At 50.0% G+C, this 20,178-nt stretch overlaps 1 protein-coding gene across 2 annotated transcripts in view; it reads left to right on the top strand.

Moving 5' to 3' along the window:
- The first annotated feature begins 8,566 nt into the window (after positions 1–8,566).
- The window catches only part of KCNK10 (potassium two pore domain channel subfamily K member 10), a 144,041-nt gene continuing 132,429 nt past the window's right edge, over positions 8,567–20,178 (top strand). Inside the window, exon 1 of one of the 2 annotated variants that reach the window (XM_051825941.2) lies at positions 8,567–9,169. In XM_051825941.2, coding sequence (XP_051681901.1) covers positions 9,109–9,169 — 61 coding nt within the window. In that variant the 5' untranslated portion in view covers positions 8,567–9,108. Of the gene's footprint in view, positions 9,170–12,645; positions 12,753–20,178 lie in introns of those variants that run through there. The other variant, NM_001082736.1, reaches the window with a different exon arrangement.

Genomic DNA, 20,178 nt, shown 5'->3' with positions numbered 1-20,178 from the left:
GGCTTCCCAGCTTCCAGACAGTGAGCTAAATAAACACGTGCTCTTCCAATTGCCTGGTTTCAGGTATTTTGTCATTTGTAACAGTAATGGACTAAGATTCCAGGAAAGTTTAAAAAGCTCTCACTACATGATTATAATCATTGCATTTTACAATCCCACTTTTTCACCAGACAACCTCAGATTTTTTTTGACAGGTAGAGTGGACAGTGAGAGAGAGAGACAGCGAGAAAGGTCTTCCTTTCTCTGTTGGTCCACCCCCACAGTGGCCACTGCGGCCGGCACTGTGCTGATCCGAAGCCAGGAGCCAGGCACCTCTCCCAGTCTCCCATACGGGTGCAGGACCCAAGGACCTGGGCCATTCTCCACTGCACTCCTGGGCCACAGCAGAGAGCTGGACTGGAAGAGGAGCAACCGGGACAGAACCGGCGCCCCAACCGAGACTAGAACCCGGTGTGCCGGCGCTGCAGGCAGATTAGCTACTGAGCCGCAGCGCTGGCCTACCTCAGAATTTTTAAAGCAGTTGCAGCTCTAATGGACTGGAGGTCACTGTGAATATTATAAACTTTGGAAGGTTCTCTAGATCTCCATGGCGAAGAGGCAGGAGAAAGAATGCACTAACTCCAGGCTATTCCCTTTTGAGTATAAAATTTAATAGAAGAGGTCCCTGATGTCAGTTTCTGAAATTCCATTTGCCAGAAAAATACCCTCTATGGCCAATGTGCCTGTATTACAAATAAAAGTCCTCTTACCAAAGACAGAAAATAATAGATGTTGCTATCTTCTAGGAGTAGAGGAGAACAAAGCAAAACATTGCTACAAACCTATGAGGGTTGCTTTCTTTCTGTAGCTTTCTTAATAAAATGACAAGTTATCTAGTTGGCCAGAGGCAGAGCATGGATTCCCTCACAATATTTTAGAATTAAATTGATTATTTCCATCATTCATGGCTCAAAAGTCATGGGTGCATCGCTATAATGCAGCAGCGTAATATTAAATTCAAGCTTAATGTTATGATTTCAAGAAAGTTCATGGCTATGTTGCTGCAGAGCTCTGATGTTGTAATCCTTTTCCAACTGAGAAAAACAGAATTTAAGAAAGCAACCTGAAAATGCACAGAAAGGACAAACATAGCAATGTATCTTCTTCAAAACTGATTTAAAATTAATCTTGATTCACCTATAGAATAAATTACTTCATATATTTTTCTAAAAATCGACACAGAATGGTTGGAATTCATCACTTACTCCTGCTCATTGCATCCATCTGTAATCTTATATAAAGGGCCAGGGCATACAGTCGTTTTAGTTGTGCATTGTTCACAGGCACCAGGCTGGGGGTGGGGATGGTGGGGACTGAAATCCAATCCAAGTTCTGGACACACGGCTGTGCTTCCTGGTATCAGTACATCCTCCCTGCCACTGCACTTCCTCTTCAAACCCAGCCGCATCTCTGCCATGAGCAAAGAACAGTGGCACTTTCTGCATCTCAGGTCAGTCCCTTGATGCTTTCCATCCAGATGGGAGACCTTTCTCCAACTACTGTATAAACCAACAGTGACCTTGCTCATATAGGGTAGTTGCCATCTAGGCTAACAGTGGCCATCTAGGCTGGCAGTGACCTTGTTTATAAACCAATGGATAGAATTTTTTACTTTCCAAGGCCTTACTGGTGGAAGACTTCATTGGGTAAATTTGATGAGCTGAGATTCTATTACAGTGCATTGGATAGTGGGGCAATAATTGATGGGTATGGTTTTAGTCCATTTAACAAGATAACTCAGACTGAATAATTTGTAAATAAAATAGATTTATTTAGCTTACAGTTCTGAAGGGTGGGGGATGCAAGAGCACAGCACTGGCTCTGCTTGACTCTGGTGAGAGCCTAATGGCATCACAAAGGCAGAAGTGCCAGGGAGCCCGATCACACGGTAAAGGCAGGAAGGCAGAGTGAGGAGGGGTCACACAGTTCACTCTTGCAGGAACTAATGGGGGTCCATGAAAACTATGAATTCTTTCCCAGGGCAGCCGTGCCACTACAAAGTTTGGGATCTGAAGAATATAGTTACTTGTAGCTTTCTTTTTTTTTTGTATCTGAGGACAGGTAAGATGCTGATTAAGACACCAATGCCCACATCCCAAATCAACAGTACCTGTGTTTGATTCCTATTGCTGGCTCCTGACCCTAGCTTCCCATCAATGCAGACTTTGGGAGGCTCAAGTTACTGTGCCCCTGAATCCATTTTGGAGACCTGGATTGGGTTCCCAGCTCCTGGTTTTGGCCTGTCCCAACCTTGGCAATGTGGCCATTTGGGAAATGAATCAGTAAATGGGTACTCTCTCCTATGTCTCTTTGTCTTCCAAATAAGTAATAAATAATGAATAACAAATTTTAAAAATAAGGCAAACTTGTAAAGAAGTGAAAAAGAATTATCTTGCATAGAGGATCAAATAAGACTCCCAGAAATTACAGTTGTCAATTTAACTTTGATTCCTAAGATAACAAATGTTACAGATCTTTAATTATTTTGCGAGTCCAAGTGAATCAATATGTTAATGTGTATCAGTAACATTAGAAGGCTATTTAAATAAATGTAGGGGTATCATATGAACTGGAAAGATGTCTTCTTTCTATACTCAGCATTATTAACCAACCACTGGAAGAGCAGAGTAGGCCAACCAATATAATGTGATCATGGAGAACTGGATAAAAGTCAAAGTAGTTGCAGCAAGACCGCATATCTGGGTAAATACTCCAAGATGGCCACACATCTGGTGTGATTTCAGAGACATAACCTATCTCCTTCCTCTTCTCTTCCCCAGTTCTTGTTTTATTTGTTTGATAGCCTGATAGCCTAAGATTTTTTACCTGCTGTTAAAATGCAAATACTTATGGGATGGAAAAGCATTGTCTTTCAGTCTTGTTTCTTTTAGGGAGCACAGAGGGCTCACTTTGATAGGGAGAACAGTATAAGGGGTTAGTGCCCCAGAGGTGGGGAGGTGACAGTGGGGTGGAAAAGGGTCAAAATGATTTCAACCATAGTTTTGAGTGAAGCTGACTCTATTCCAGAGATCAGAACAACTTCATGTCATGAGCTCTGCGTAGGGAATGGTAATCTGACTTAAAGATGAGTGGGCTCCTGGCTTCAGCCAGACAGCTCTGATTTGATTTCTACCTCCATCTCTAACTAGCCACATTTACTTGGACAAGCAGGAGTTTTTCCAAGCTCCAATTTCCTCTTCAACAAATATGCATGTTGCCAGATACTTGTCAGGCATTGTTTTGAATGAACTCATGATAATAACAATACATGTCTCCCAGGACTGCTAAGAGAACTAAATGGGATAATCTTAAAAAGTGATTGCTATCTGTCCCCAGCAGTCAGTAAGAAGAATCTCATGAAACAAGGAATCATAGGATGATTCCTTTCATCTGTAAATCCCTGCATGGTTTAAAAAGCCCTTTCACATCTCGTGTCTCCTTATAGCCATCTTGTAGGCAGAGCGAGCCATTTGATAGGTGAGAAAACTGAATGAAGTTTGGTACGATTTACTTCCTTTGAACTTGTTACTGATTCCTGTTTTATAGATGGAGAAGCAGTACGGCTTAGAGAGATTCTGTCTTTTCTTTTATAAAACTTGTAGCGAAAAACATGCTTTTAGAACAACTGTGGGGCCGGTGCCGCGGCTCACTAGGCTAATCCTCCGCCTTGTGGCGCCGGCACACCGGGTTCTAGTCCCAGTCAGGGTGCCGGACCCTGTCCCGGTTGCCCCTCTTCCAGGCCAGCTCTCTGCTGTGGCCAGGGAGTGCAGTGGAGGATGGCCCAGGTGCTTGGGCCCTGCACCCCATGGGAGACCAGGAGAAGTACCTGGCTCCTGCCATCAGATCAGCGCGGTGCGCCGGCCGCAGCGCACCAGCCGCAGCGGCCATTGGAGGGTGAACCAATGGCAAAAGGAAGACCTTTCTCTCTGTCTCTCTCTCTCACTGTCCACTCTGTCCACTCTGCCTGTCAAAAAACAAACAAAAAAACAAACTGTGAATTGGCCCAGTGCCTGCATATATTGGCAAACTGGTAAAAAGAGTTACTGGACATGATGAAGAGGATGCTGGACAATTTAATCCCAATAGATAAAAATTATTTGTGGGTCAGTGTTTAGCCTAGTCATTAAGATGCTGGTTAAGATACCGAAGTCCCATTTCAGAGTGCCTGGGTTCTAATTCCAGAGGCTCCTGATTCTGGCTTCCTGCTACTGTGCACCTGGGAAGCTGCAGGTAATGGCCCAAGTACTTGGTTCCCTGCCACCCCTGAGGATGACCTGGATTGAGTTCCTGACTTTTGCCTTAGTGTGACCCAGCCTTACCCATTATTGGCATTGCGGAGTGAACCAGTGGCTAGAAGCTCTAGCTCTCTCTCTCTGCCTTTCAAAGAGAAGCAGTTTTTTAAAGTTATTGGAGAAGTCCTATTGCTCTTCTTCTTCACCTGTACATTAGAAAACTTAAGGAAGGGATTTGGACTGGAAGTAAGAAAAGGTTTTTACTTCAACAAAGTATCTTGGAGCTGGCACTGTGGTGCAGCAGGTTAACACCCTGGCCTGAAGCGTCGGCATCCCATATGGGTACTGGTTCGAGACCCGGCTGCTCCACTTCCTATCCAACTCTGCTATGGCCTGGGAAAGCAGTAGAAGATGGCCCAAGTCCTTGGGCCCCTGCACCCACATGGGAGACCTGGAAGAAGCTCCTGGCTTTGGATTGGCACAGCTCCGGCCGTTGCGGCCAACTGGGGAGTGAACCACTGGATGGAAGACCTCTCTCTCTTTCTCTCTCTCTCTGCCTCCCATCTCTCTGTGTAACTCTGACTTTCAAATAAATAAATAAAATCTTAAAAAACCAAAGTTTCTTAAATTTTTTAAAAGTCAATCAGTAAAGGATTTGGAATATCTTTCAGCAGATATATTTAGAAACCTTGGTTAGCCATATAAATTGGAATCTTATTTAGAGGTAGAAAATTGAGCCAGGAAGTATCTTGAAATGATCTCTTTCTAACGTGATTCCATGATTCAGCAAACATTTAGATGACTTAGTGGTAGGAGAGGAAGTTCTAACATTACATTTGTTTCAGTCATTTTCAACCAAATATATATTAGCCTTAAAAGCCATAGAAATGATACAAATATATTTTAAAGATTACCATTGGATGCTGGGACTATGTTCCACCTCCTATGAACAAAATCTTTTCTATTGGTCAGACTATTCCAACCCTCTCATTGGCTGACTGGAGAAGCATCTCTCAACACATTCAGATACTAGGCCCATCTAAAGGATTCTTTTTTAAAGACTTATTTATTTACTTGAAAGGTGGTGTTACAGAGAGGGAGAAGCAGAGGCAGATTCTCCATCCACTAGTTTACTCCCCAAATAGCTGCAAAAGCCATGGCTGGGCCAGGCTAAATCCAAGAGAGCCAGTAGCTTCTTCCAGGTCTCCCATGAGGGTGCAGAGGCCTAAGCACTTGGGCCACCTTATGCTGCTTTCCCAGACCTAATATTAGCAGGGAGTCCGATGGGAAGTGGAGCAGCCGAGACATGAACCAAAGCCCGTATAGGATGCAGGCACTGCAGGTGGCGACTTTACCCACTGCACCACAGCACCAGCCCCTAAAGGATTTTCACTGTCAAGTTGAAAGACTCTGGGAATAAGGCTGGCTCCTAAAAAAATAGGTTATTTAAAGCATGCATAATTTCAAGTTTTGGTTCAAATTAAAACCTTCCTAGATTTATATGAAAATAAAAACTCATTTTTTATGTATGACCTTATTGAATTTTTAAAAGATCTATTTATTTATTTGAAAGTTACAATTAGAAGGAGGGAGAAAGAGAGAATCTTCCCTCCACTGGTTTACTCCTCAGATGACCCCGCACTAGCCAGAGCTGGGCCAGGCTGAAGCTAGGAGTCAGGAACTTCGACTGGGTCTTCCACTTGGACTATTCTCTGCTGCTTTTCCTTCAGGCTATTAGCAGGGAGCTGGATAGGAAGTGGAGCAGCTGGAACCTGAGCTGGCGCCCATTTGGGATGCGAGCATTGCAGGCTGCGGCTTTACCTGCTACACCACATTGCAGTCCCCGAGTTCTTGTTTTTAAATCTGATAAAGTGCTGTATGTGTCTGTCAACTTGGCATGTATGCATGAAAACTCTCACCCATTCCTAAAATGTGGCCTTTGGGGGCTTAAGAAACAAGGGTCACTTCTTTGAGTAGGTCTAGGACTACAGAGGACAGAAATTTGAATGAATGGTGATACAGCTGCCTTTTGTTCTATGGAGGTTGGCACAGCGGTTGAGTTTATAAAAGAAGGTATTATTATTATTATTATTATTATTATTTTGGCAGGCAGAGTGGACAGTGAGAGAGAGACAGAGAGAAAGGTCTTCCTTTGCCGTTGGTTCACCCTCCAATGGCCGCCACGGCTGGCGCGCTGCGGCCGGCACACCGCGCTGATCTGAAGGCAGGAGCCAGGTACTTCTCCTGGTCTCCCATGGGGTGCAGGGCCCAAGGATTGAGCCATCCTCCACTGCACTCCCTGGCCACAGCAGAGAGCTGGCCTGGAAGAGGGGCAACCGGGCCTGAATCTGGCGCCCCGACCGGGACTAGAACCCGGGTGCCGGCGCCGCTAGGTGGAGGATTAGCCTATTGAGCCGCGGCGCCGGCCAAGAAGGTATTATTGTAATGACCTACTAACTCAATGGCTCTTCAGCTACATCATGACAATCTGCATTACCAAAAAGCAAATGAGTTTGTGTTTGAAAGGAAGAAAGGAAGTTCATTTTAAAAAGATGGGAAGACTATTGTAGAATAAAACACACGAAGTAGACAAAAAAACCATGTGAAATCTTTGATTTGGTCCTGGTTGTTTTAGTTTGTTCATGCTGCTGGACTGGGCAATATATATGTCACAGGAGTGTTTTTGTCACAGTTCAGGAAGCTGCAAAGTCCAGGATCAAGGTGCCAGCAGATCTAGTATCTGCTAAGACCCGGCTCTCTGCTTCCAAGTGATACCTTCTTGCTGCACCTTCACCTGGTGGAAGAGCAAAAAGCACAGACTTGGGACTGGCGTTGTGGCTGAGCAGGTTAAGCCACCATCTGCAGCGCCAGCATCTCATATGAGCGCCGGTTTGATTCCCTGCTGCTCCACTCCTGATCCAGCTCCCTGCTGATGTGCCTGGGAAAGCAGCAGAGGATGGCCCTTGGGCCCCTGTACCGATGTGGGAGACCCGGATGAAGCTTCTGGCTCCTGGCTTTGGCCTGAACCAGCCATTTGTGGAGTGAACCAGTGGATAGATGATCTCTGTCTCTGTCTCTCCTTCTCTCTGTCTCTGTAACTCTGCCTTTCAAACAAATAAATCTTTAAAAAAAAAAAAAAAAAGGACAAACTTGCTCCCTCAAACCCTGTCACAAAGACATTAATCCCATTCACGAGGGTGGAGCTCTCATGACCCAGTCACAGCCTAGAGTGCCCACTTCTTCATGATACTGCATTGGGGGTTACATTTCAACATGTGCTTTAGGGAGACACAAATATTCAAACTACCGCACTGGTTTTTAACCAAACAGCCATCATTTTCATGTGCATTTGAAAATTTCTAAAGCAACACATTGATGGTAGAAACAACCACCAAAGAAATTTACCTGAGATTATGCTTTAGGGTCACTCCAAGAGCAGGAACTTGTTTCGTGAGAAGCAGGATTATAGCCCTTTAAAGTTTGGTGAGGCCTTTGGCACAACGCCTTACAGGAGCTTAACCAATATCTTCTTACAGGCTAAGATTTAATACAGAGAAACTTAGAAGAGGATGCAGTCCTGGGTTATGAAACATGTTCATCAGCCTGATGCTTTAATTACACGTTTTTTCGAGTTCATGGTATGTTGTCCTCATTAATCCCCAATCAGAGGTTTGAGTCATCAAAATAAAGCTGCAGGATTCACGCACACAGAGGCTCACGTTTCCAGAGGTCTGATACGTGACACCTCCTGCCCTTTCCTTGCGGATGCCGTCTCCAGCTTTTCCAGGCCAGAGCAGAGCCCGAGATCAGAGCAACATATATTTAAGGCTGTGTTTCTGCAGATGCTGGTTGGGACATGAAGACAAAAGCTGGAGTTATTAAAGGCTGGAAACTTCACTGGGAAAAAGAGAACATTTCTGGTAGGGGAAGTTAACGCTGAATGTCTGACCCCATCAGGTTCCTCCCTGAGGGGAAACGCACAGGGAGTGTTTGTGGGGGTGGGGGTGAGCGGCTGGGGTGGGGGGGTGGACAGCTCTACAGAATGACGCGGAAACCTGGCCACAGTTCCTGTGAGATGACTTGGAAGTGTCTCAAGGGTGAGGAAGAGATGGAAGACGGATTTTTCCTGAACTTCAGGGAGGAATGATGAAAACCAAGGGCAACACTCCAAGGCGGTTTCTCGAGTTCGTTCTGATATTCGTGAATTCAAAGTAGATTCGAATCCGCTCCACCTCCTCGCCAGCACTCAGCCGGATTCCCCAAGCTGCTTCATCACCCCCCCCCCCCCCCCCCCCCGCCACTCGCCGTCCCAGCAAATTCTCCGACTCACCCAGCTCTGCTCCGGCTGGCCAGTTCATTGCAGGCACCCGGGGCGCCCCACGCGGCAGGCAGCACGCCCGGGTTGCGGGTTCGCGGCCAGCCCGGCCTGCAGCGTTGGGGAGGAGGTCAAGGGGGCAGCCGCGTCCGGGAAAACTTGCTCGCCAGAGATGACTGGGGCCTCGGGCTCCCCCAGCCCTCCCCCAGCACGCGTGGAAGAGCGGGTGCGGCAAACCCTGGCCGCGCTCCGGCCAGTCAGCCCGTGAGCCGCAGAGCCCGGGAGACCCGCAGCGCGGCTTTTCCCGCGAGTGCGCCCAGGACGCGGCGGCGGCCGCCAGCCGGGGGTCGTGGCCCGGTAGCTCGAGTGCAGGGAGACTTTTGCGCCACGATGCTTTGTTTTCCTGCCGCAGGCACCCGGGGCGGTCTCTTCCCCTCAGACTTTACCCGCCCGCGGCCGTAGCCATGGAAGTTGCGGCGGCACCGGGCGACAGGGAACCGCTTGGCGCGGCGTTTGTTTTGGATGTTTTTCCTCCACACACACCGCTTCTTTGCTGCTTCTTCGGGCAAGTGGACTCCAGTCTGTAAGTAACCAGAGGGGAGAGCCGAAGGGGACAGGAAAGGATGGGTCGTCACCGTGCCAAGCGGTTTGTCTTTCTTGGGATGGGGTCTCCCACCACTCCGACCCCTCCCTCTTTCGGTCCACGCCACATACGCATTTTAGGAGGAGCTGGGTTTGATTTCAGGCACGTTGAGGGGACAAGGTGTGGAGATTTATTTACTTGATTCTTGTTGGTGGGTTGTCCTCTTATTTTAGTCACAAACTTGGTTTACTCACATCCTGAGAAGGGGGATTCAAAGTGGGGTGAGAGAAAGTCCTAGACGTTGGTGGGGGCGGGGAAGAAGGAGGTCAGAGGTTTTCAGAGATTTAGCAGGGAGAGGATCCCAGGGCCAAGGTCCACTGCGCACCCTGAACTCAGATCTGGAGTGCCAGACCCCCCATCTTGCTCCCCACCCCAAGAGCGTCATCCTCAAACCCCAGCCCTCCCAATAATTGCCCTGCTGATGCCATTCTTGTGGGAGTCCCGCATCACCCCGGGGCCAAACAGTTTCTGCAGCCCGTCTTGCACACACAAGGAATGCGCACTGGTTTGTTGATTGACTGAAGGAGTCCCACCCCCCCCCCACAGGAATTTGAATTCCCAGAAGTAGATCCTAGAACATAACCATAGCCCAATCCATTTTCCAAGGACGGAGGGATAATACACTTGTTATATCTATATCTGTATCTATATCTATCTCTATCCCTATCTGTATCTATCTATATCTCTCTGTATATTTAGACTTTCATTGCACTGAAAGAACCCATCTGACAGTTTCAGGATTAGAGCCATGAGTCCAGGGACCAGGGGAGCTCACGGGGTTCTGGCACGGAGAACTGTGGGCTTTGGGACAGGTAAACTTGTGTTTGAATCTCTGTGTTGTGACCTTGGGAGTGCTTCTCTGAGCTTTGAACGTCTCATCTGTCAAAGGAGGCCAGTGAGAGCCTCTCAAAACCATGCAGGGAAGATGAATGGAGAGGAAATTAAAGGGGGAGAGGCTCCCAGTGAATGCAGGATGTTTCCCGTCCTCAGAGGGTTCTGTCTCTGCTGGTCCCTCTGGAGGTAAACACATTGCATTGCAGTGACTGGGCTACAGCCCAACTGCCCACAAGCAGCTAAGGAAGAAAGAGCGGAGTGAGGCTTCGATGTCTCACTCAGGAGCAGCTTCCTTTGGGCTTGGGGACAGAATTTATAAACACACACTAGTGTCTCCGGGGGCATGGCTGCGGAGAAGCAGACATTCTGTGTGTTTTATTTCTGGGTCTCATTAATAGAGGGAGCTCAAGTGTGGACAGACACACAGTGCAAAGGCGCCTCTAAGGCACCTGGGGAACCTGCCCAGAGAGCGGAGGAGGCAGCACAAGGCCTTAGACTCAGTAGCAGTTTTACCTGAGCCAGGTCTGCAGAGACCTCAGGGCTGCAGCCTGGGCTGCCTGAGAGTCGGTGACAAAGCACTTGCCAGGCTTTCTTGGAGTCCACAGTGGACTTCTGTGGATGCTGCCCTTGGACTCAGAAACCTGGGTGAGACCGTGGCGGGTGGATGATGACACAGGGTGCTGACAGAGGGCTCCCCAGAAACCTCAAGGTGCCCTACAGTGGCCCCCCCCCCCCCGGTTAGTGTAGGGTTTTAGGACCACTGCTGGGGGTGGGGGGTGGGGGGAGGATTGGGCATAAGCTGAGCAGTCAGCTTCTCTTGCATAAGTAAAGACAGCAACCATCTAATCTGACCTTATGGCACCAAACAGTAAGCCCCACGAAGGCAAGGTCTCTGTCTACCTTGTTCTCTGCGCTTCATCCAGTGCCTGTCACATTCATGGCGTATGAAGGGGTTCAATATATGCAGGTGCAGGATGAGCCATGAATTTTGAGAACCTTAACTATAAGCCAGAATAAGGGGCACATGCTACTTCCTAGCCAACAGTGCCACATACAATTCACGCCTTCATTTAGCAAGCGTTTCTTGAGCATCTACTATGCGCCAGGCTCCGTTGCTAGGCACCCGAAGGAATTCGTAAGCATCATTCACGTTTATACTTTCAGAGCAGCCCATTCATGAGCACCTCCGCACAGTCTGGCTTTTCTCAGGCCGAGGCCTGACCACAACCCCCCGTGGGGTTTCAAGCAGGCGCACCACGAGTGGAGGGTGTGGGAGTGCCCCAGGTTTAGTCTCTTTCCGGGAACATGGCAGGGGGTCCCTTCCCACCTGCCCCTACCGAGTCCCCGGGCTGCCCGGTCGCCGGGTCTGGTAACTGCTTTCCTCTGGGGCCGCTGCACCTTCCTTCAGCCCCCTCTTTGGCCTCCGGGCGGCGGCTCCAGTCGGTCTGCAGGTAGATGGGGAAGGAACCAAGCTGCGCCTGGGGAATCTTGCTTCCCCAGGTGGGGAGATCGCAGCCGACGCGGAACGGCCCCAGAACAAAAGGCTCATGGCTGGCACCGGCCTCCCCCGGGTGCGGCGGGGACGTGGGTTCGGGGCTCAGGCGGGAGAACCCGGCTCGGGAGGGGACCAGAGTGAAGACATGAAGTGAGAAGTGGGGGGCGCCCACGGTGGGAGCGGCGAGACAAGGTCGCCCCGCGGCAGTGGTCCGCGGCGGGGCCGCAGCGGCCCTTCCTCCGCCTCCTGCAGCGCCTTCCAGGCAGCCAAGCGTGTCTCCGGCTGCAACTCCACCGAGCGCGCCGCGGCCACCTCCACGCCCGCCCGCCCGCCGGCTCGCCCAGCCAGTAAGTAGCGGCGCGCCCGCCGCGGCTTTCCGGTCCCCGCGCCCGCCGCCGCTCGCTGCCCGGGGCCCGGGGCCCCGCGGCCGGGGCGCAGCTCGCCGCCGGGGCTGGGCACCTCGGTCCGCTGCGCGCCCCGCGCCCTCCCGCCGTGGCGCGGCGTCTGTGGCGCGCGGCGGGGAGGGTCGCCCTAGCCGCGCGCTCCCCGGGAGCCGCGCCACTCCTGCATCCAATGGCTTTCGCGGGGTGGGGAGTGGGGGGCGTCGCCCGGGGGCGAGCAGCGGCGGCCGGGGTGGGGCGTGTACGCTCGGCGCGGCCGAGCGAGGCTGACGTGCCCGCCCAAGCGCGTGCCCGGGCGAGTGTGTGCGGGCGTGTGTGTGCGGGCGTGTGGGCGCACACGCCTTCGGGGGCCGGAGTGACACTGCAGTGGGCTTCTCACTCGCCCTGGTCTCACCGGCTGCTCGGGCCCCTAGCCTGCCGGCGCCGCTTTGGGGAAGCTTTTCGGAGCCTCCCTGTCTCCATCCTCTCATCCACCCCTCGCGATCTTACTTTTGCTTTTACCCACGGGGGCTGCGATTGGCCACCCCCTCCACCGGTGCAGTCATCCTAGCGGTCTCCAGTTCTTTCTTAAAAGCCGGTCTTTCCCCACTTGTCTTTCTCTGGGGTGCCCGCGCGGGCCGGTGCAAGGCGCCCCCATCCTTGGAAATTGGCTAGACTGCTTGTACCGAGGCGTGGAAAGCCCCGAAGGCTTTATTGTTATTTTGATTCTTTTCATTTCTTCCCCTTCTGGGCAACGGAGCAATGAAATTTCCAATCGAGACGCCAAGAAAACAGGTGAACTGGGACCCTAAAGGTTGGTATTTCCTACTTTTGGCCGGCCTCCTCGCCCTGCCGCTCTCCGCGTGTGCGCGCCTCCAGGAGTGGAAGCGCTCTCGCTCCTGGTAGCGTGTGTCCTGAGGCTGGGAAATGCGCCCAGGAACTGCAGCGCCGGTGGGAGGAGGGCGGAGGCAGCGTGGGTTCCGAACCCAGATCGTGTCTGTCATTGTCACATAATCATTGTCCCTCCTGGATTGTTTCACGATCTATTTAAAGATACACCAAGCCAGCTATTTGGCTTGAAATTGCACCAAGTGTCGGCATTTGCTTTTGACTTTGTGTGTGTGTGCGTGTCCTTTGTTTCTAGTGATCTTTGTCTCTCTGAGATGGGTGGGGTGCCTCCCCTTGGACCTGGAGCTGCGCCGCGTGCCGGGAGTATCCTCAGTGGGAAAGGTTTCCAGGCAGCAAGTGGGGCTCCTATCTGCAGCCACTGTCCCTGGGGTGGCCCTTCTCGCAGGGTGCGCGGAATAATGGGGCCTACAGGGGCTCTCGAGGCTTCTTCGCTCAGTTCCATTACCAAACCAGGCGCGAGTTTGGCTTAGGTGTGAGAGGAAGAGGGAGGGGGCTGTGGTTGTCTGGAAGGGTGGGGCTGGCAGTAGCTGAGAAGGGAGCTGTGGTGTGGTTTACACGGCTTTAGGGATGTTGGACCATGGCCTCTTTGGGAAAAAGGGAGAGATTTAAGACTGATTTTGGTGTACCTTGCCTGGCTCACTTGTGTCGGTAATTATACAGATGTTAAGACATCTGCTGAGTGATGGGGGGGGGCAGAAGTTGACACCCTGTGTCCAGTTGTGATAAGAATACACTTCAGCATTTCCCTTAGCTCCCCTGGAGGCTGAGTTGGACCAGCCACTGCCTCTGTGTGTTTTGGGGTTGAATTTTCTGTATTCGGTGTATATGTGTTTAATGTTCTTTATGGCCACACATCTTTTCCTCCAGACTGGAAAGAGGAAATCCATTCATTCATTGGATAAATGTTTTATGAATTGACTTGCTGGTGGAGAGCGAGTGGAGAAGTATTGCCTTTTAAAAACATCAAGGTGTTTTTTACACACCTTCAGCACAAACCCAGACTTCTATTTTGTTTCCAAATCTCTGGGCTTAAGGAAGTGTGCTTTGAATATTTTTGGGATTCCTCCAAAATCTTTTTATCCAGTACTACTACATACCAAGCAAGCACTGTGGTAGGCACTGGAAAAACAGCCACAACGGGAGAGAAAGAAGCTCTGCATTTGTGGAGTTCATAGTGAGGGAGACAGATCTATTGATCATGGCATGCAGTAGTGAATAATTACAAGTTTATTTACATTCCATGAAGTGTTTTAAGAAAGAGTCTGATGAAAGAGATTGACAAGGACCAAGGCAGGTGGACAGTCAGGGAAGGTTTCCTTGAGGAGATGGCACTGTATGGTGACCTGGAGTGGGAGTTGTTGTAGAAGAGAGAACAGCAGGTGCAGTGGTCCTGAGGCAGAAGGAGCATGTCTATTTGAGGAACTGAAAGGAAATTCCCATGGCCGGAGCCTGTGTTTTGAGATGTGATGGGGATCCATAGGATCAGGCCCTGGAGTCCTGTGTTGTTGGAGGTAGGATGGAGCTATGGGGTGGGAGAAGGAGTACAGTCTTTATCTTAAGCCACTGAAGACTTTCAGTCTGAGGAAAGAGGTGATCTGAACCAAGTTTCAAAACAAGTGCCTTGTGGCTTATGTGGCTGTGGAGCGCCAGCTACGACACATGGACCAAGGTGTGGCTGTGAGGATGGAAAAGTGGATGAAGTAGTAGGCTACTGAGGACATGAGATCAACAGTCCTTGTGTGGGTACAGTGTGGAGGTGGAAGCATTGCAATGACTGGGATGGCAGCCAGGGCATGGCCAGTCCTAAGGAAGCTAGCTCATGGCTTCAGGCTGGGGTCATTGAAAGGGAGATGTCCCTGAGGCACTCGGGGGTATGTCAGTCAAGTGGGCAGTTGTCCAAAGGGTGGGGTCAGGATTTTCAAGGAACCATGGTAGACTGGGAGCCCTGTGACACTGATTGTGTGAAGTTGGGCTTTTTTTTTTTTTTTAAGGTTTATTTTATTTATTTGGAAGAGTTACAGAGAGGCAGAGGCAGAGAGCATGCATGCGAGAGAGAGAGACTTCCATCCAATGGTTCATTCCCCAGATGGCTGCAATGGCTGGGGCTGTGCCAATCCGAAGCCAGGACCAGGAACTTCCTCCAGGTCTCCCATGTGGGTACAGGGGCCCAAGGACTTGGGCCATCCTCCACATCCCTCCCAGGCCATGGCAGAGAGCTGGATTGGAAGTGGAGCAGCTAGGACTTGAACTGGCGCCCACATGGGATGCCGGCACTGCAGGTGGTGGCTTTACTTGCTATGCCACAGTGCCGGCCTCTGGCTTCTGGACTTTTTTTTTTTTTTCTTTTTTGACAGGTAGAGTTATAGACAGTGAGAGAGACAGAGAGAAAGGTCTTCCTTCCATTGGTTCACCCCCCAAATGGCTGCCATGGCCGGCGCTGAGCCGATCCAAAGCCAGGAGCCAGGAGCTTCCTCCTGGTCTCCCATGCGGGTGCAGGGGCCCAAGCACTTTGGCCATCCTCCACTGCCCTCCTGGGCCACAGCAGAGAACTGGACTGGAAGAGGAGCAGCTGGGACTAGAACCCGACGCCCATATGGGATGCTGGCGCTGCAGGCGGAGGATTAACCAAGTGAGCCACGGCACCGGCCCCTGGGCTTTGTTTTTAAAATACATTTCTATATGATCTTTGTTCTGTGTATATTCATGTCACATTGATAAACGCAGATGGGTTTTCTGTATTTGCCAGTCTTATAATGAAGACAAGCATGCAGGTAGCATGTACAGTTACAACTAAAAGTGCTAAAAGACTTCAATAAACACAACACCATTTAACAAGGGATCATTATATACTAGCTGTTTTATGTGCATTATTTCATAGTTATTTTCATAACACTTATCTGATGGTGTGTTATTGCCCCATTTGACACTCGGTTGCCATCATAACACCACTCAGCTACCTGACTTCATGCATGGTTGTTCCTGAAGGTGGGGGTGACAACAGTCTTTTCTAGGCTGGGGGTGGAGCTGGGAGGGGACTGGGGAGTGGAGGTGGCATATTTTACATCTATATAGAATTATGGGCTAGGCACTGATCTAAAGCTCTACATATATTAATCTTTTTTTAAAAAAGATTTATTTATTATTTGAAAGTCAGAGTTACACAGAGAGATGGGAGGCAGAGAGAGACAAAGAGAGAGAGAGGGAGGTCTTCCATCTGCAGGTTCACTCCCCAGTTGGCTGAAACAGCTGGAGCTGCGCCAATCTGAAGCCAGGAGCTTCCTCTGGGTCTCCCACGGGGTGCAGGGGCCCAAGGACTTGGGCCATCTTCTACTGCTTTCCCAGGCTTTGGCAGAGAGCTGGATCGGAAGTGGAGCAGCCGGGACTAGAACCAGCGCCCATATCAGATGCTGGCACTTTAGGCCAGGGCGTTAACCTGCTGTGCCACAGCACCGGCCCCTACATATATTAATCTTAATCATCCCATACATCTTAGGAGTAAGGTACCATCCTAGTTTTATAGATGAGGGAATTGAGGAAGAGAGTTAAGTAACTTGCCTAATATTGCACAGCTAGTAGGTGGTGGGACTAGACCAGACTCTGGGCTCTTCAGCACTCTGCAAGTCTGTGGCTCCTAAGTTATCAGGACCTCTGGCTCTTGCCTGGTGAGGCTTCCGAAGCTCAGGGACTGGAGAATTTTGTTGGGATGAGAGAAAGGAGAAGAGAGGGAAGAGGAGGAAGAAGCATGAAAAAGAGAAGAGGGAGAAGAGAGGAAAGAGTGAGGCCTTGAATCAACCTTTCCCTACTCACTACTTCCTCCACTAAACCCATCTATCGAGCCAATGGTGTCTTCATTTCTGTCTGGTAGACCAGTCACACTGGGCATGGACAGACTTTGGGTCTATTCTTTGGAAGTTCAGGTTTACATGGAGTTGTGTGTTTGGCAGAGCAGAGGTGAAGGGGAACCTGACATTCTAAAGGAAAAGAAAGATGGTTCCCACGACATGGCCAATAGTATTTGGCTGGAAGCAGACTTGAACCTTCAGGTGGGGGTGCTCGTGAGTTGTGAATGGAAGTTGTAATTACGGTGTTTTGCTTACAGCCCATCACCTGACAATTTAATAACACAAAATGAAGGTGGTTTGAGAACAGATTGGTTTTGATTGCACTTGGGTGAATTAAGCAAAACACTGTCAAGAGGTGTAGGTGCAAAAATAAGACCTAAATACTAAATGAGGAGTCTGGTGAGCTACAGCTTTCTTCTATGTTCTTAGAATTGAGTCTTCCACAAAGAAAGGTACTATCTTTGAAAGGACCTAAACAGAAGTAGACTGACACAAAGCCCAGCTTTCATAGCAGAATTTATGTGCATTGAAAAATATTTATTTATTTTTGTTTATTGGAAGGAGGGGGGAGAGAGAGAGAGAGAGAGGCCGGCACAGTGAGTGGCTCACTTGGTTAATCCTCCGCCTGCGGCACTGGCATCCCATATGGGCGCTGGGTTCTAGTCCCGGTTGCTCCTCTTCCAGTTCAGCTCTCTGCTGTGGCCCAGCAGGGTAGTGGGGGATGGCCCAAGTGTTTGGGCCCCTGTACCTGCATGGGAGACCAGGAAGAGATACCTGGCTCCTGGCTTCGGATGGGCACAGTGCCAGCCGTGGCAGCCATTTGGGGAGTGAACCAATGGAAGGAAGACCTTTCTCTCTGTCTCTCTTGCTGTCTATAACTCTACCTGTCAAATAAATGAGAGAGACAGAGAGAGAGAGAGAGAGAGGGAGAGAGAGAAAATGAATCAATCTTCAACCTGCTGGCCTGAAAAAGCTGGGCTGGGCCATGCCAAAGCCAGAGCCTGGAACTCAGTCCTGGCCCCGTATAGGTGTTACGGATCTAAGCACTTGGGCCCACCTGCTGCCTCCAAGGTGTGCATTATCAGGTAGCTGGAATCTGAAGCAGAGGTCAGACTCAAACCCAGGCACTCCGTCTGCTGTGGAATGCAGGCATGCCGAGTGGAAAAACTCTTTGCACTAAAATCATGCCCCTATATGTGCATTTTCACTCTCTAAGATCACTTGTTGAAGATTCTCTGTTTAAAATTAGTAACTGCAGGGTGGGCTTTGTGGCACGGCATGTTAAGCTGCTGCTTGGGATGCTCATATCCCATATTGGAGTGCGTGGGCTGAAGTCTCACCTCTGCTTCAGATCCAGTTGCCTGCTAACGTACACCCTGGGAGACAGCAGATGATGGCTCAAGTACTTGGGTTCCTGCTACCCATGTGGGGACCCAGATGAAGTTCTAATTCCTGGCTTCTGGCTTCATCCTGGATCAGCCCTGGCAACTGTGAACATTAGGAGTGACCAGCAGATGGAAGATTTCTCTCTCTCTTTCTCTCGTTCTGCCTTTCAAGTAAAATAAAAAATAAAATCGGTGTTTGCTTGCTGCTTATGTATGTTGAGAACTAATAAAAATCAATAAGATCGGCTGGCGCCGCGGCTCACTATGCTAATCCTCCACCTTGCGGCACTGGCACACCGGGTTCTAGTCCTGGTTGGGGCACCGGATTCTGTCCCGGTTGCCCCTCTTCCAGGCCAGCTTTCTGCTGTGGCCAGGGAGTGCAGTGGAGGATGGCCCAAGTCCTTGGGCCCTGCACCTGCATGGGAGACCAGAAGAAGCACCTGGCTCCTGCCTTCGGATCAGCGTGGAGCGCCGGCCGCAGCGGCCACTGGAGGGTGAACCAACGGCAAAGGAAGACCTTTCTCTCTGTCTCTCTCTCTCACTGTCCACTCTGCCTGTCAAAAAAAAAAAAAAAAATCAATAAGATTAGCAAATAGTATTCCCGACTGGAAGTAAGCAGAACAATATGGTGTAGAAAATTCTGGAGTTAGGGTGAAAAGATTAGGTTCTACAGCTAGCTGAAGCAATAATTAGCTGTGTGACTGTGTGCTGCCCGTTAATCTGTGGAAAGGAGACTTTTCCTGCATCTACCTCCTTGCCTTTATCTCTTGACCGCTCCCCCCTTGATCAGACCTTTAGACTGCTTGGTTTCCTTTTGTTCCTCAAATAGCTCACACTTGTTGCTGGCTCAGCATCTTGGCACCAGCAGTGCCCACTGCTTTTAAAGCATGTTCTCATGGCAGGCTCCATTCCACTCAGTTGTTCCCTTGTTAGCAAGGGCTTCCCTGTCTCAGCCAAAGGCTTCTCCTCTCTTTCATCAGGGATTTCTCTTTCTACTCTATTGCTTACCCAGTTGTCGTGAGCTGGAACCATTTACTTACTCATGTGTCCTATTTAATGCCATTCACCTTCACCAGCATGTGAACTCTGCAAGCTGGGACTGCTCCTGTCTTGTTCATTGTCACACCCCTAGCGCCTGGCACATAGTACACCATCAACCTTTACTAATGACTGGATGGATGGTGGGATTGACCTGAGAGGATCCTGGAAGCTTTATGCATCTTGGAAATCTCAGGACTCCTTTAAGCTAAAAATGGCAAAGTATGAATAAGGAAGAAGTGGGGCTGGTGCTGTGGCGCAGTGGGTTATAGTCTCAGCCTGCAGTGCCGGCATCCTATATGGGCGCCGGTTCTAGTCCTGGCTGCTCCTCTTCCAATCCAGCTCTCTGCTATAGCATGGGAAAGCAGTAGAAGATGGTCCAAGTGCTTGGGCCCCTGCATCCGCGTGGGAGACCCAGAAGAAGCTCCTGGCTCCTGGATTTGGATCAGTGCAGCTTCTGCCGTTGTGGTCATTTGGGGAGTGAAACAGTGGAACGGTTGGCCGGTGCTGCGGCTCACTAGGCTAATCCTCCACCTTGTGGCGCTGGCACACCGGGTCCTAGTCCCGGTCGGGGCACCGGATTCTGTCCCAGTTGCCCCTCTTCCAGGCCAGCTCTCTGCTGTGGCCAGGGAGTGCAGTGGAGGATGGCCCAAGTGCTTGGGCCCTGCACTCCATGGGAGACCAGGAGAAGCACCTGGCTCCTGCCATCGGATCAGCGCGGTGTGCCGGCCGCGGCGGCCATTGGAGGGTGAACCAACGGCAAAGGAAGTCCTTTCTCTCTCTGTCTCTCTCTCTCACTGTCCACTCTGCCTGTCAAAAAAAAAAAAAAAAAAAAAAGTGGAACGGGAGACCTCTCTCTCTGGCTTTCCTTCTCTCTCTGTAACTCTGTCTTTCAAATAAATAAAATAATTCTTAAAAAATAAATAAATAAGAAGGAAGGAAGACTATCCTCAAATAATGATATATCAGAAATGATGTCGGTGTTCCCACTTTTCTTGCTGGTTCTGGGGTCTCTAAAGCTGCAAGGGTCTGTTTTCTTTCACTTCTCCCCTTTCTGCAGTAGTAA

This window comes from Oryctolagus cuniculus, chromosome 20 (genome assembly GCF_964237555.1).
Source record: "Oryctolagus cuniculus chromosome 20, mOryCun1.1, whole genome shotgun sequence".
NCBI classification, from domain to species: Eukaryota; Metazoa; Chordata; class Mammalia; order Lagomorpha; family Leporidae; genus Oryctolagus; species Oryctolagus cuniculus.
The sequence above is the reverse complement of the archived record's forward strand: the minus strand, read 5'-3'. Positions and strand labels throughout refer to the sequence as shown.